Source organism: Scyliorhinus torazame, chromosome 5, assembly GCF_047496885.1.
Source record: "Scyliorhinus torazame isolate Kashiwa2021f chromosome 5, sScyTor2.1, whole genome shotgun sequence".
NCBI lineage: Eukaryota > Metazoa > Chordata > Chondrichthyes > Carcharhiniformes > Scyliorhinidae > Scyliorhinus > Scyliorhinus torazame.
This window is the reverse complement of record NC_092711.1, coordinates 132,860,407-132,875,291: the sequence shown is the minus strand read 5'-3', so window position 1 is coordinate 132,875,291 and position 14,885 is coordinate 132,860,407. Positions and strand designations below refer to the sequence as shown.

Below are 14,885 nucleotides of genomic sequence, written 5' to 3'. Positions count from 1 at the left end.
TTTGATGGGGACAGTGTAGAGGGAGCTTTACTCTGTATCTGACCCCGTGCTGTACCTGTCCTGGGAGTGTTTGATGGGGACAGTGTCGAGGGAGCTTTACTCTGTATCTAACCCCGTGCTGTATCTGTCCTGGGAGTGTTTGATGGGGACAGTGTAGAGGGAGATTTACTCTGTATCTAACCCCGTGCTGTACCTGTCCTGGGAGTGTTTGATGGGGACAGTGTAGAGGGAGCTTTACTCTGTATCTAACCCTGTGCTGTACCTGTCCTGGGAGTGTTTGATGGGGACAGTGTAGAGGGAGCTTTACTCTGTATCTAACCCCGTGCTGTACCTGTCCTGGGAGTGTTTGATGGGGACAGTGTAGAGGGAGCTTTACTCTGTATCTAACCCCGTGCTGTACCTGCCCTGGGAGTGTTTGATGGGGTCAGTGTAGAGGGAGCTTTACTCTGTATCTAACCCCGTGCTGTCCCTGTCCTGGGAGTGTTTGATGGGGACAGTGTAGAGGGAGCTTTACTCTGTATCTAACCCTGTGCTGTACCTGCCCTGGGAGTGTTTGATGGGGACAGTGTAGAGGGAGCTTTACTCTGTATCTAACCCCGTGCTGTACCTGTCCTGGGAGTGTTTGATGGGGACAGTGTAGAGGAAGCTTTACTCTGTATCTAACCCCGTGCTGTACCTGTCCTGGGAGTGTTTGATGGGGACAGTGTAGAGGAAGCTTCACTCTGTATCTAACCCCGTGCTGTACCTGTCCTGGGAGTGTTTGATGGGGACAGTGTAGAGGGAGCTTTGCTCTGTATCTAACCCTGTGCTGTACCTGTCCTGGGAGTGTTTGATGCGGACAGTGTAGAGGGAGCTTTACTCTGTATCTAACACCATGCTGTACCTGTCCTGGGAGTGTTTGATGGGGACAGTGTAGAGGGAGCTTTACTCTGTATCTAACACCATGCTGTACCTGTCCTGGGAGTGTTTGATGGGGACAGTGTAGAGGGAGCTTTGCTCTGTATCTAACCCTGTGCTGTACCTGTCCTGGGAGTGTTTGATGGGGACAGTGTAGAGGGAGCTTTACTCTGTATCTAACACCATGCTGTACCTGTCCTGGGAGTGTTTGATGGGGACAGTGTAGAGGGAGCTTTACTCTGTATCTAACCCTGTGCTGTACCTGTCCTGGGAGTGTTTGATGGGGACAGTGTAGAGGGGGCTTTACTCTGTATCTAACCCCGTGCTGTACCTGTCCTGGGAGTGTTTGATGGGGACAGTGTAGAGGGAGCTTTACTCTGTATCTAACCCCGTGCTGTACCTGTCCTGGGAGTGTTTGATGGGGACAGTGTAGAGGGAGCTTTACTCTGTATCTAACCCCGTGCTGTTCCTGTCCTGGGAGTGTTTGATGGGGACAGTGTAGAGAGAGCTTTACTCTGTATCTAACCCCGTGCTGTACCTGTCCTGGGAGTGTTTGATGGGGACAGTGTAGAGGGAGCTTTACTCTGTATCTAACCCCGTGCTGTTCCTGTCCTGGGAGTGTTTGATGGGGACAGTGTAGAGGGGGCTTTACTCTGTATCTAACCCCGTGCTGTACCTGTCCTGGGAGTGTTTGATGGGAACAGTGTAGAGGGAGCATTATTCTGTATCTTAACCCGTGCTGTACCTGTCCTGGGTGTGTTTGATGGGGACAGTGTAGAGGGAGCTTTATTCTGTATCTAACTCTGTGCTGTACCTGTCCTGGGAGTGTTTGATGGGGACAGTGGAGAGGGGGCTTTACTCTGTATCTAACCTCGTGCTGTATCTGTCCTGGGTGTGTTTGATGGGGACAGTGTAGAGGGAGCTTTACTCTGTATGTAACCCCGTGCTGTATCTGTCCTGGGAGTGTATGATGGGGACAGAGTAGAGGGAGCTTTACTCTGTATCTAACCCCGTGCTGTCCCTGTCCTGGGAGTGTTTGATGGGGACAGTGTAGAGGGAGCTTTACTCTGTATCTAACCCCGTGCTATACCTGTCCTGGGAGTGTTTGATGGGGACAGTGTGGAGTGAGCTTTACTCTGTATCTAACCCCGTGCTGTACCTGTCCTGGGAATGTTTGATGGGGACAGTGTAGAGGGAGCATTACTCTGTATCTAACCCCGTGCTGTACCTGTCCTGGGTGTGTTTGATGGGGACAGTATAGAGGGAGCTTTATTCTGTATCTAACCCTGTGCTGTACCTGTCCTGGGTGTGTTTGATGGGGACAGTGTAGAGGGAGCTTTACTCTGTATCGAACCCTGTGCTGTACCTGTCCTGGGTGTGTTTGATGGGGAGAGTGTAAGGGAGCTTTACTCTGTATCTAACCCCGTGCTGTACCTGTCCTGGGAGTGTTTGATGGGGACAGTGTAGAGGGGGCTTTACTCTGTATCTAACCTCGTGCTGTATCTGTCCTGGGTGTGTTTGATGGGGACAGTGTAGAGGGAGCTTTACTCTGTATGTAACCCCGTGCTGTACCTGTCCTGGGAGTGTTTGATGGGGACAGTGTAGAGGGAGCTTTACTCTGTATCTAACCCCGTGCTGTACCTGTCCTGGGAGTGTTTGATGGGGACAGTGGAGAGGGGGCTTTACTCTGTATCTAACCCCGTGCTGTACCTGTCCTGGGAATGTTTGATGGGGACAGTGTAGAGGGAGCTTTACTCTGTATCTAACCCTGTGCTGTACCTGTCCTGGGAGTGTTTGATGGGGACAGTGTAGAGGGAGCTTTACTCTGTATCTAACCCAGTGCTGTACCTGTCCTGGGAGTGTTTGATGGGGACAGTGTGGAGTGAGCTTTACTCTGTATCTAACCCCGTGCTGTACCTGTCCTGGGAATGTTTGATGGGGACAGTGTAGAGGGAGCTTTACTCTGTATCTAACCCCGTGCTGTACCTGTCCTGGGTGTGTTTGATGGGGACAGTATAGAGGGAGCTTTATTCTGTATCTAACCCTGTGCTGTACCTGTCCTGGGTGTGTTTGATGGGGACAGTGTAGAGGGAGCTTTACTCTGTATCGAACCCTGTGCTGTACCTGTCCTGGGAGTGTTTGATGGGGACAGTGTAGAGGGAGCTTTATTCTGTATCTAACCCTGTGCTGTACCTGTCCTGGGTGTGTTTGATGGGGACAGTGTAGAGGGAGCTTTACTCTGTATCGAACCCTGTGCTATACCTGTCCTGGGTGTGTTTGATGGGGAGAGTGTAAGGGAGCTTTACTCTGTATCTAACCCCGTGCTGTACCTGTCCTGGGAGTGTTTGATGGGGACAGTGTAGAGGGAGCATTATTCTGTATCTTAACCCGTGCTGTACCTGTCCTGGGTGTGTTTGATGGGGACAGTGTAGAGGGAGCTTTATTCTGTATCTAACTCTGTGCTGTACCTGTCCTGGGAGTGTTTGATGGGGACAGTGGAGAGGGGGCTTTACTCTGTATCTAACCTCGTGCTGTATCTGTCCTGGGTGTGTTTGATGGGGACAGTGTAGAGGGAGCTTTACTCTGTATGTAACCCCGTGCTGTATCTGTCCTGGGAGTGTATGATGGGGACAGAGTAGAGGGAGCTTTACTCTGTATCTAACCCCGTGCTGTCCCTGTCCTGGGAGTGTTTGATGGGGACAGTGTAGAGGGAGCTTTACTCTGTATCTAACCCCGTGCTATACCTGTCCTGGGAGTGTTTGATGGGGACAGTGTGGAGTGAGCTTTACTCTGTATCTAACCCCGTGCTGTACCTGTCCTGGGAATGTTTGATGGGGACAGTGTAGAGGGAGCATTACTCTGTATCTAACCCCGTGCTGTACCTGTCCTGGGTGTGTTTGATGGGGACAGTATAGAGGGAGCTTTATTCTGTATCTAACCCTGTGCTGTACCTGTCCTGGGTGTGTTTGATGGGGACAGTGTAGAGGGAGCTTTACTCTGTATCGAACCCTGTGCTGTACCTGTCCTGGGTGTGTTTGATGGGGAGAGTGTAAGGGAGCTTTACTCTGTATCTAACCCCGTGCTGTACCTGTCCTGGGAGTGTTTGATGGGGACAGTGGAGAGGGGGCTTTACTCTGTATCTAACCTCGTGCTGTATCTGTCCTGGGTGTGTTTGATGGGGACAGTGTAGAGGGAGCTTTACTCTGTATGTAACCCCGTGCTGTACCTGTCCTGGGAGTGTTTGATGGGGACAGTGTAGAGGGAGCTTTACTCTGTATCTAACCCCGTGCTGTACCTGTCCTGGGAGTGTTTGATGGGGACAGTGTAGAGGGAGCTTTACTCTGTATCTAACCCCGTGCTGTACCTGTCCTGGGAGTGTTTGATGGGGACAGTGTGGAGTGAGCTTTACTCTGTATCTAACCCCGTGCTGTACCTGTCCTGGGAATGTTTGATGGGGACAGTGTAGAGGGAGCTTTACTCTGTATCTAACCCTGTGCTGTACCTGTCCTGGGAGTGTTTGATGGGGACAGTGTAGAGGGAGCTTTACTCTGTATCTAACCCAGTGCTGTACCTGTCCTGGGAGTGTTTGATGGGGACAGTGTGGAGTGAGCTTTACTCTGTATCTAACCCCGTGCTGTACCTGTCCTGGGAATGTTTGATCGGGACAGTGTAGAGGGAGCTTTACTCTGTATCTAACCCCGTGCTGTACCTGTCCTGGGTGTGTTTGATGGGGACAGTATAGAGGGAGCTTTATTCTGTATCTAACCCTGTGCTGTACCTGTCCTGGGAGTGTTTGATGGGGACAGTGTAGAGGGAGCATTATTCTGTATCTTAACCCGTGCTGTACCTGTCCTGGGTGTGTTTGATGGGGACAGTGTAGAGGGAGCTTTATTCTGTATCTAACTCTGTGCTGTACCTGTCCTGGGAGTGTTTGATGGGGACAGTGGAGAGGGGGCTTTACTCTGTATCTAACCTCGTGCTGTATCTGTCCTGGGTGTGTTTGATGGGGACAGTGTAGAGGGAGCTTTACTCTGTATGTAACCCCGTGCTGTATCTGTCCTGGGAGTGTATGATGGGGACAGAGTAGAGGGAGCTTTACTCTGTATCTAACCCCGTGCTGTCCCTGTCCTGGGAGTGTTTGATGGGGACAGTGTAGAGGGAGCTTTACTCTGTATCTAACCCCGTGCTATACCTGTCCTGGGAGTGTTTGATGGGGACAGTGTGGAGTGAGCTTTACTCTGTATCTAACCCCGTGCTGTACCTGTCCTGGGAATGTTTGATGGGGACAGTGTAGAGGGAGCATTACTCTGTATCTAACCCCGTGCTGTACCTGTCCTGGGTGTGTTTGATGGGGACAGTATAGAGGGAGCTTTATTCTGTATCTAACCCTGTGCTGTACCTGTCCTGGGTGTGTTTGATGGGGACAGTGTAGAGGGAGCTTTACTCTGTATCGAACCCTGTGCTGTACCTGTCCTGGGTGTGTTTGATGGGGAGAGTGTAAGGGAGCTTTACTCTGTATCTAACCCCGTGCTGTACCTGTCCTGGGAGTGTTTGATGGGGACAGTGGAGAGGGGGCTTTACTCTGTATCTAACCTCGTGCTGTATCTGTCCTGGGTGTGTTTGATGGGGACAGTGTAGAGGGAGCTTTACTCTGTATGTAACCCCGTGCTGTACCTGTCCTGGGAGTGTTTGATGGGGACAGTGTAGAGGGAGCTTTACTCTGTATCTAACCCCGTGCTGTACCTGTCCTGGGAGTGTTTGATGGGGACAGTGTAGAGGGAGCTTTACTCTGTATCTAACCCCGTGCTGTACCTGTCCTGGGAGTGTTTGATGGGGACAGTGTGGAGTGAGCTTTACTCTGTATCTAACCCCGTGCTGTACCTGTCCTGGGAATGTTTGATGGGGACAGTGTAGAGGGAGCTTTACTCTGTATCTAACCCTGTGCTGTACCTGTCCTGGGAGTGTTTGATGGGGACAGTGTAGAGGGAGCTTTACTCTGTATCTAACCCAGTGCTGTACCTGTCCTGGGAGTGTTTGATGGGGACAGTGTGGAGTGAGCTTTACTCTGTATCTAACCCCGTGCTGTACCTGTCCTGGGAATGTTTGATCGGGACAGTGTAGAGGGAGCTTTACTCTGTATCTAACCCCGTGCTGTACCTGTCCTGGGTGTGTTTGATGGGGACAGTATAGAGGGAGCTTTATTCTGTATCTAACCCTGTGCTGTACCTGTCCTGGGTGTGTTTGATGGGGACAGTGTAGAGGGAGCTTTACTCTGTATCGAACCCTGTGCTGTACCTGTCCTGGGAGTGTTTGATGGGGACAGTGTAGAGGGAGCTTTATTCTGTATCTAACCCTGTGCTGTACCTGTCCTGGGTGTGTTTGATGGGGACAGTGTAGAGGGAGCTTTACTCTGTATCGAACCCTGTGCTATACCTGTCCTGGGTGTGTTTGATGGGGAGAGTGTAAGGGAGCTTTACTCTGTATCTAACCCCGTGCTGTACCTGTCCTGGGAGTGTTTGATGGGGACAGTGTAGAGGGAGCTTTACTCTGTATGTAACCCCGTGCTGTACCTGTCCTGGGAGTGTTTGATGGGGACAGAGTAGAGGGAGCTTTACTCTGTATCTAACCCCGTGCTGTCCCTGTCCTGGGAGTGTTTGATGGGGACAGTGTAGAGGGAGCTTTACTCTGTATCTAACCCCGTGCTGTACCTGTCCTGGGAGTGTTTGATGGGGACAGTGTAGAGGGAGCTTTACTCTGTATCTAACCCCGTGCTGTACCTGTCCTGGGAGTGTTTGATGGGGACAGTGTGGAGTGAGCTTTACTCAGTATCTAACCCCGTGCTGTACCTGTCCTGGGAATGTTTGATGGGGACAGTGTAGAGGGAGCTTTACTCTGTATCTAACCCTGTGCTGTACCTGTCCTGGGAGTGTTTGATGGGGACCGTGTAGAGGGAGCTTTACTCTGTATCTAACCCAGTGCTGTACCTGTCCTGGGAGTGTTTGATGGGGACAGTGTGGAGTGAGCTTTACTCTGTATCTAACCCCGTGCTGTACCTGTCCTGGGAATGTTTGATGGGGACAGTGTAGAGGGAGCATTACTCTATCTAACCCCGTGCTGTACCTGTCCTGGGTGTGTTTGATGGGGACAGTGTCGAGGGAGCTTTATTCTGTATCTAACCCTGTGCTGTACCTGTCCTGGGTGTGTTTGATGGGGACAGTGTAGAGGGAGCTTTACTCTGTATCGAACCCTATGCTGTACCTGTCCTGGGAGTGTTTGATGGGGACAGTGTAGAGGGAGCTTTATTCTGTATCTAACCCTGTGCTGTACCTGTCCTGGGAGTGTTTGATGGGGACAGTGTAGAGGGAGCTTTATTCTGACTCAAACCCTGTGCTGTACCTGTCCGGGGAGTGTTTGATGGGGACAGTGTAGAGGGAGCTTTATTCTGTATCTAACCCTGTGCTGTACCTGTCCTGGGTGTGTTTGATGGGGACAGTGTAGAGGGAGCTTTACTCTGTATCGAACCCTGTGCTGTCCCTGTCCTGGGAGTGTTTGATGGGGACAGTGGAGAGGGGGATTTACTCTGTATCTAACCTCGTGCTGTATCTGTCCTGGGTGTGTTTGATGGGGACAGTGTAGAGGGAGCTTTACTCTGTATCTAACACCGTACTATACCTGACCTGGGTGTGTTTGAAGGGGACAGTGTAGAGGGAGCTTTACTCTGTATCTAACCCCGTGCTGTACCTGTCCTGGGAGTGTTTGATGGGGACAGAGTAGAGGGAGCTTTACTCTGTATCTAACCCCGTGCTGTCCCTGTCCTGGGAGTGTTTGATGGGGACAGTGTAGAGGGAGCTTTACTCTGTATCTAACCCCATGCTGTACCTGTCCTGGGAGTGTTTGATGGGGACAGTGTAGAGGGAGCTTTACTCTGTATCTAACCCCGTGCTGTACCTGTCCTGGGAGTGTTGGATGGGGACAGTGTGGAGTGAGCTTTACGCTGTATCTAACCCTGTGCTGTACCTGTCCTGGGAGTGTTTGATGGGGACAGTGTGGAGGGAGCTTTACTCTGTATCTAACCCGGTGCTGTCCCTGTCCTGGGAGTGTTTGATGGGGACAGTGTAGAGGGAGCTTTACTCTGTATCTAACCCCGTGCTGTACCTGTCCTGGGAGTGTTTGATGGGGACAGTGTAGAGGGAGCTTTACTCTGTATCTAACCCCGTGCTGTACCTGTCCTGGGAGTGTTTGATGGGGACAGAGTAGAGGGAGCTTTACTCTGTATCTAACCCCGTGCTGTCCCTGTCCTGGGAGTGTTTGATGGGGACAGTGTAGAGGGAGCTTTACTCTGTATCTAACCCCATGCTGTACCTGTCCTGGGAGTGTTTGATGGGGACAGTGTAGCGGGAGCTTTACTCTGTGTCTAACCCTGTGCTGTACCTGCCCTGGGAGTGTTTAATGGGGACAGTGTAGAGGGAGCTTTACTCTGTATCTAACCCGGTGCTGTCCCTGTCCTGGGAGTGTTTGATGGGGACAGTGTAGAGGGAGCTTTATTCTGTATCTAACCCTGTGCTGTACCTGTCCTGGGTGTGTTTGATGGGGACAGTGTAGAGGGAGCTTTACTCTGTATCGAACCCTATGCTGTATCTGTCCTGGGTGTGTTTGATGGGGACAGTGTAGAGGGAGCTTTACTCTGTATCTAACACCGTACTATACCTGACCTGGGTGTGTTTGATGGGGACAGTGTAGAGGGAGCTTTACTCTGTATCTAACCCCGTGCTGTACCTGTCCTGGGAGTGTTTGATGGGGACAGAGTAGAGGGAGCTTTACTCTGTATCTAACCCCGTGCTGTCCCTGTCCTGGGAGTATTTGATGGGGACAGTGTAGAGGGAGCTTTACTCTGTATCTAACCCCATGCTGTACCTGTCCTGGGAGTGTTTGATGGGGACAGTGCAGAGGGAGCTTTACTCTGTATCTAACCCCGTGCTGTACCTGTCGTGGGAGTGTTGGATGGGGACAGTGTGGAGTGAGCTTTACGCTGTATCTAACCCCGTGCTGTACCTGTCCTGGGAGTGTTTGATGGGGACAGTGTAGAGTGAGCTTTACTCTGTATCTAACCCCGTGTGTACCTGTCCTGGGAGTGTTTGATGGGGACAGTGTGGAGGGAGCTTTACTCTGTATCTAACCCGGTGCTGTCCCTATCCTGGGAGTGTTTGATGGGGACAGTGTAGAGGGAGCTTTACTCTGTATCTAACCCTGTGCTGTACCTGTCCTGGGAGTGTTTGATGGGGACAGTGTAGAGGGAGCTTTACTCTGTATCTAACCCTGTGCTGTACCTGTCCTGGGAGTGTTTGATGGGGGCAGTGTAGAGGGAGCTTTACTCTGTGTCTAACCCCGTGCTGTTCCAGCCTGGTGAACTTTCTCCGAATCAGTTGCAATGCCGGTACGTCCCTCCTTAAATGAGCTGATCCGAATTGTACCCAGTACTCCTGGTGCAGCCTCACCACGGTCCCGTACGGTTGTAGCGCGACTTCTCTAACATTTATACACTTTGCATTAAAGGGGGGCCATAACTCCATTTCCCTTCATAATCACTTGCTGCACCTGCGTGTTAACCTTTTTGCGATTCGCGTGTGAGGACCCGCCAGCCCCTCTGTACTGCTGCCTCCTGCCGGCTCCCTCCATGTCGGTAACAGTCTGCCTTTCTATTCTTCCTGCCAAAGTGGACACCCTCGCATTTCCGCACATCAGCCTCACATCTGCCACCTTTTCTTTTGCCCTTTCACTCCACGTATCTGAACATCGAACATACAGTACAGAAGGAGGCCATTTGGCCCATCGAGTCTGCACCGACCCATTTAAGCCCTCACTTCCGCCCTATCCCCCAAACCCAATAACCCCTCAACCTTTTTTGGTCACGGCCAATCTACCTAACCTGCACATCTTTGGACTGTGGGAGGAAACCGGAGCACCCGGAGGAAACCCACGCAGACACAAGGAGAACGTGCAGACTCCGCACTGACAGTGACCCAGCGGGGAATCGAACCTGGGACCCTGGCGCTGTGAAGCCACAGTGCTATCCACTTGTGCTGCCCCACGGTGTCTCTGTCCCTTTGCCGATTCTTTGCATCTTACACGCAGCCTGCGTTGCCGCCTCTCATTGCATGAGTAGCAAATTGGCTAAGGTGCGGGGCCCCTTCATCCGAACCGCTCATATAGATAGATTGTAAATGGTTGAGGCCCTCAGCTCTGATCCTCGCGCCACTCTCTAATCGCAATTCGCTCTGAGGCGTTTATCCCAATGCTCCTGTTCGTCCCTCTGTGCACTTTGTCGGATTCAGCGCGGAAAGATGAATTTATTTTTTTTGTTGGACCACCCGACTTGCTGGGCTTTCTCTCTCCCATTGTGCCGTTCCACCCAGATTTCGTCTGGCAGTGGCAGGACGACGACGCCGTCTGGCACCCCTACAGCGCCGGCGTGTGCGTCGATCTGGAGCGGGCGAGGACCAAGGGGGAGGGGACCGCCACCCTGGCCATCGGCCGGGTCCGCTACACCCTGGACATCGGGAGGATGAGGCAGGTCAACGGCAAGACGAAGTTCGAGCGGAAGATGAGCCGCGTCCAGTCAGGCAAGGCATCCGTTGGGTGTGTCGCCCTGCGGGACAACGGGGCGGTGAGGGGATGTCCCAGGGTCATCGGGTTTCACCGTACGGGAGAGTTTGGGGGAGGGGATGTCCCAGGGTCATCGGGTTTCACCGTACGGGAGAGTTTGGGGGAGTGGATGTCCCAGGGTCATCGGGTTCCACCGTACGGGAGAGTTTGGGGGAGTGGATGTCCCAGGGTCATCGGGTTCCACCGTACGGGAGAGTTTGGGGGAGGGGATGTCCCAGGGTCATCGGGTTTCACCGTACGGGAGAGTTTGGGGGAGTGGATGTCCCAGGGTCATCGGGTTTCACCGCACGGGAGAGTTTGGGGGAGTGGATGTCCCAGGGTCATCGGGTTTCACCGCACGGGAGAGTTTGGGGGAGTGGATGTCCCAGGGTCATCGGGTTTCACCGTACGGGAGAGTTTGGGGGAGTGGATGTCCCAGGGTCATCGGGTTTCACCGTACGGGAGAGTTTGGGGGAGGGGAGATCCTGCAGCCATTGGGATTAATGACATGGAGCCGGGTGTGGGAGGAGTGTTTGTCTCGCTGTGCATCAGTGCGCCGCTCCTCACTGTTTCTCTCTGTCCCACCCTCTGGCAGATGGCGCCGGCGCGGTGGTCCCGAACGGCGGCTCGCAGCCCGCTGCCGTTTCGGCTGAGGCTTCCTCTTCGGTCAGCGGATCGACCACCGCGAAGAAGCCGCGTAAAAACTCCAAGAAGCAGTCGGAGAACGAGGCCAGCAGCAGTCAACAGGCAGGAGGGGACAGCCAGGGTAAGCACCACCATCCCCCACTAAGTTAAATATGCCTGGAGTGAGGGTTCACAATGCACGTTACTAACATAGACGGTGGATGAGCTTCTATATGATGTACAGACGTATATAGACAGTGCGTGCAAGTGAAAAGGTGGACGGCACTTCAATGGGGCAGTAGGTAAGCATGCAAGGGGGAACATGTTGGCTTGGAAGTGCAAACGGGTGGAGAGATTGGAAAGCACATGGATAGGGATCGGTCCGTTTCAGAAAGCCGGGTGGTGAAGGATAAAACTGGAGCCAATGTTTACACCTTTTTTTTTCCCCCCCTCTCTGAGCATTTATTTGCAGAGATGCACATTGCAAGTGAGTGACTCTGAACCCAACCTGTGCCTATTCAGGGGGGTGGCAATGAAGCCCCCGTGAATGCGTACCACCTGCTGGCACTTCACACACACACACACACACACACACACACACACACACAATGAAAAGGGGACGGTCGGGCACCGGGGTGGGTTGCAAGACTGGAGGAGGAGGTAAAGCGACTGTCTTGCTACGATAGCCGGTCGGTACCTTCAGAACAATCTGCCGATGAGCTGCCAAACAGCGAAGCGTGCAGGCTAACGAAGGAGGAAGCCATGAGGAATGGCTGTTTCTGTCTCTGAAGTGGAGGTGGAAAGTCAGCCATGGTCATATGGGACGGCAGAGCAGGCTCGAGTGGCCGGCTCCTGCTTCTCCGTTTCCTATGTAAACCAGGGTACATGCTGTGGACCCGGAACAAATAATTAAAGATTGGCCCACTCTTATTTCCTTGTGTCTGCTCCTACGTTCTGCACACCTCAGTGAGCTGCAAGCCAGTGAGAAAATGCAGCTCTCTCTCAGCCCTTGATAAATCGAGCTTTAAGACACTTTAATCATCAAATTTGCAAGAGCCGTTTGTTGTGATATATGCCTGCATGCCATTGTAACATAAAGTTGAAATGGCAGAGCAAGGGTCAACTAGAGAATGACACTGCCTAAGGTATGATGTATAGAGTTGCATGGTAAGAGACTGAGGGAACAGTCTGGAGAAAACACTAACTAAGCAGCCAGCTTGCCTGGTGAACTGCACCATGCATGATGGTAACCTGGTGGGCAGCACGGTGGCGCAGTGGGTTAGCACTGCTGCCTCACGGTGCCGAGGACCCGGGTTCGAATCCCGACTCTGGGTCACTGTCCGTGTGGAGTTTGCACATTCTCCCCGTGTTTGCGTGGGTTTCGCCCCCACAACCCAAAAGGTGTGCAGGGTAGGTGGATTGGCCACGCTAAATTGCCCCTTAATTGGGAAAAATGAATTGGATACTCTAAATGTCTATTTAAAAAAAAATGATGGTAACCTGGGAAGTGTAAATAGTCGGCCACTACCAATAACGGATTCAAGTCCAAACAGAATATTAAGATACCCCCACAGTGGCTTAACATGGTGGGAACGGCGGTGATGACCAACGCCAATTGTCGTTGGAGCAGTTGGTTCTCAGTTTCTATTATGACGGTCCTAACATGATATGCAGACACACACATAATGAGATACAAGCAGGCACAGACAAGCAGCTAATGGACACAGAGAACAGGACTGACCAATGAGCAGGCAGGACACTCGGGTGGGGCCTGACTATAAAAGACACGAGGCACTCACACTCCGCCTCTTTCCACTGATGAACATCTAGAGAGTCAGTCAAGGGTGTTGTTACAATCTCACACCTTCACCACGTGGCTAAGAGCTAGTCTGGTTCAGTCAGACAGAGTAACCACACTTAAGTTAGCAGAGAGTCGAACTCACAGAGAACTGTGCTAACTGGGCTATTGGTTCAATAAACCTGATTGAACAAACTTCAAGGTCTGGAGTATCTTTTTGATCTAAGCTGCATCCAGTTGCAGCCAGTGTTAGACCAGTGTACCGAACACGACAGGTCCTTTGGAGTGGGTGCAGAGGAGGTTTACGAGAATTGTTTCCGGAGTGACAGGGTTGGGTGGGAGGAGCTGGGGATGTCCTCTTTGGAGCGAAGGAGGTGGAGGGGCGATTTGATAGAGGGGCGAGCCGCCATAGGCTGGATGGGCCGAATGGCAGCCTCTTGTGCTGTCACATTGGCAGCTGAATGATGTAAGAACCACCTGTTTGAAGCGCGGGTGCTTTCGGTGGCGGAGCGATGGTCCAGGTGAAGTTTGTCACTGCGGTCAGCGTCCCTCACCCCTCCCCTCCCATCCTGTCTCCTCAGAAACGGTGAAGACGGTGATCGTCAAAGGAAAGGCGGCCGTGGACTCGGAGTGTCAGGCGAAGCAGGGCAAGGTACCTCCAGGGCTACACGCCCCCCTCGGTGGGATGAAACAATGGGAGGGTGTGAGGTGTGAGATTAGCTTGCAAAAGCCACCCCCCCCCCCCCCCCAATGTCGTTCCTGGCCTCTTCGTTCTCCACTCCCTCTGCTCCAGTAACGTCACTTGCTTGCCTCGCCCTGCAACATTGCATCACTCTCTCAGTGCGCCCTTTTGATTTTGGTGACTCCAGCTGCTCTAAATCCCCTCTCGTAGATTTTCCCTTCTCTGTACTCTCTCTCCGACTTACTTACCCCTTGTGATGGGTTCCGTCTGTTGCTGGGGAAATTGAGTTAATCTGTGTTCCTCGTTCTGTGAGAGACTGGGTGAATCGGTGGTCCCTGCCTGCTCGCGTGCTTCCTCCCTTACACCTCCCTATGCCTCTCTCCCACTCTTTCTTTCTCTTGCATTTTCTTTCCCCCTCCTTCCATTTCCCACTTCTTGGGCTCTCCATGTCACCCCCTCCCCCATCTGGATTCTTCTCCTCCCCCCCCCCCCCCCACTTCCCTTAGCTTCTCATCTCTTCCGCCTCTCTGTTTCTTTCTTGTTCCCTCTACCCCCCTACTCCCCCCCCCCCCCCGACCCCTCCACTCTCTCTAAAGCGTACCTCTCTCTCTCTCTCTCTCTCTCTCTCTCTCTCTGAACTCCCTCCTCCCCCATGCTCTCTCTCTCTCTCTCTCTCTCTCTCTCTGTCTTTTGCTTTAACTCCCCTTTCTCTTTCCCTCCTACCCCCTGGGGGCCAGCCAGGGTGAAATTGCCGACGCAGCTGGGATCACGTCACGCTTCCCTTCCCAGGTTTGAGAGCGCGCCTGCCTGATGGACACAAAAATCCAAGCCACAGGGCTATTGAAGGCTGTGAAAGCAAAGGCGGGGCCGTGGAGTCCGGCCACACATCAGCCACGGAACAGGCCCGAAGGGCCGAAAGGCCTCCATGGGAGAGACCACTCCCACTTGCGAAAAGATTGAGTTGTGGCGGAAGAGGCCGAAGCCACGGGAGGGATCTCGTAGCGAGTGGTTAGAGGTCCGGGGCGCGCTGCCTGAGGGGGGTTGGGGGGGGGGGGGGCGGGGGTTGGGAGACAGGTTTGATCCAAGCGTTCAGAAGGGAATCAGACCGAAACCGAAGCAGGGGCGGGGGGAATCACGGGGTCCAGGCGGTAAACAAATCGCTCAAGCCAAGACAGCCGAAGCAGGCCCGATGAGCTGATTGGCTGTCTCCTGCGCGGTAACAATTCAGCGATTTGGCGCTCG

General features: G+C 52.8%; 1 protein-coding gene across 1 annotated transcript in view; it reads left to right on the top strand.

Annotated features, from left to right (window-relative positions):
- parp2 (poly (ADP-ribose) polymerase 2) overlaps positions 1 to 14,885 on the top strand; it is a 113,631-nt gene that overhangs the window by 15,891 nt on the left and 82,855 nt on the right. The window contains 3 exon segments of the mRNA XM_072501356.1: positions 10,311 to 10,517; positions 11,135 to 11,305; positions 13,543 to 13,613. Of these exon segments, the coding sequence (XP_072357457.1) occupies positions 10,311 to 10,517; positions 11,135 to 11,305; positions 13,543 to 13,613 (449 nt within the window).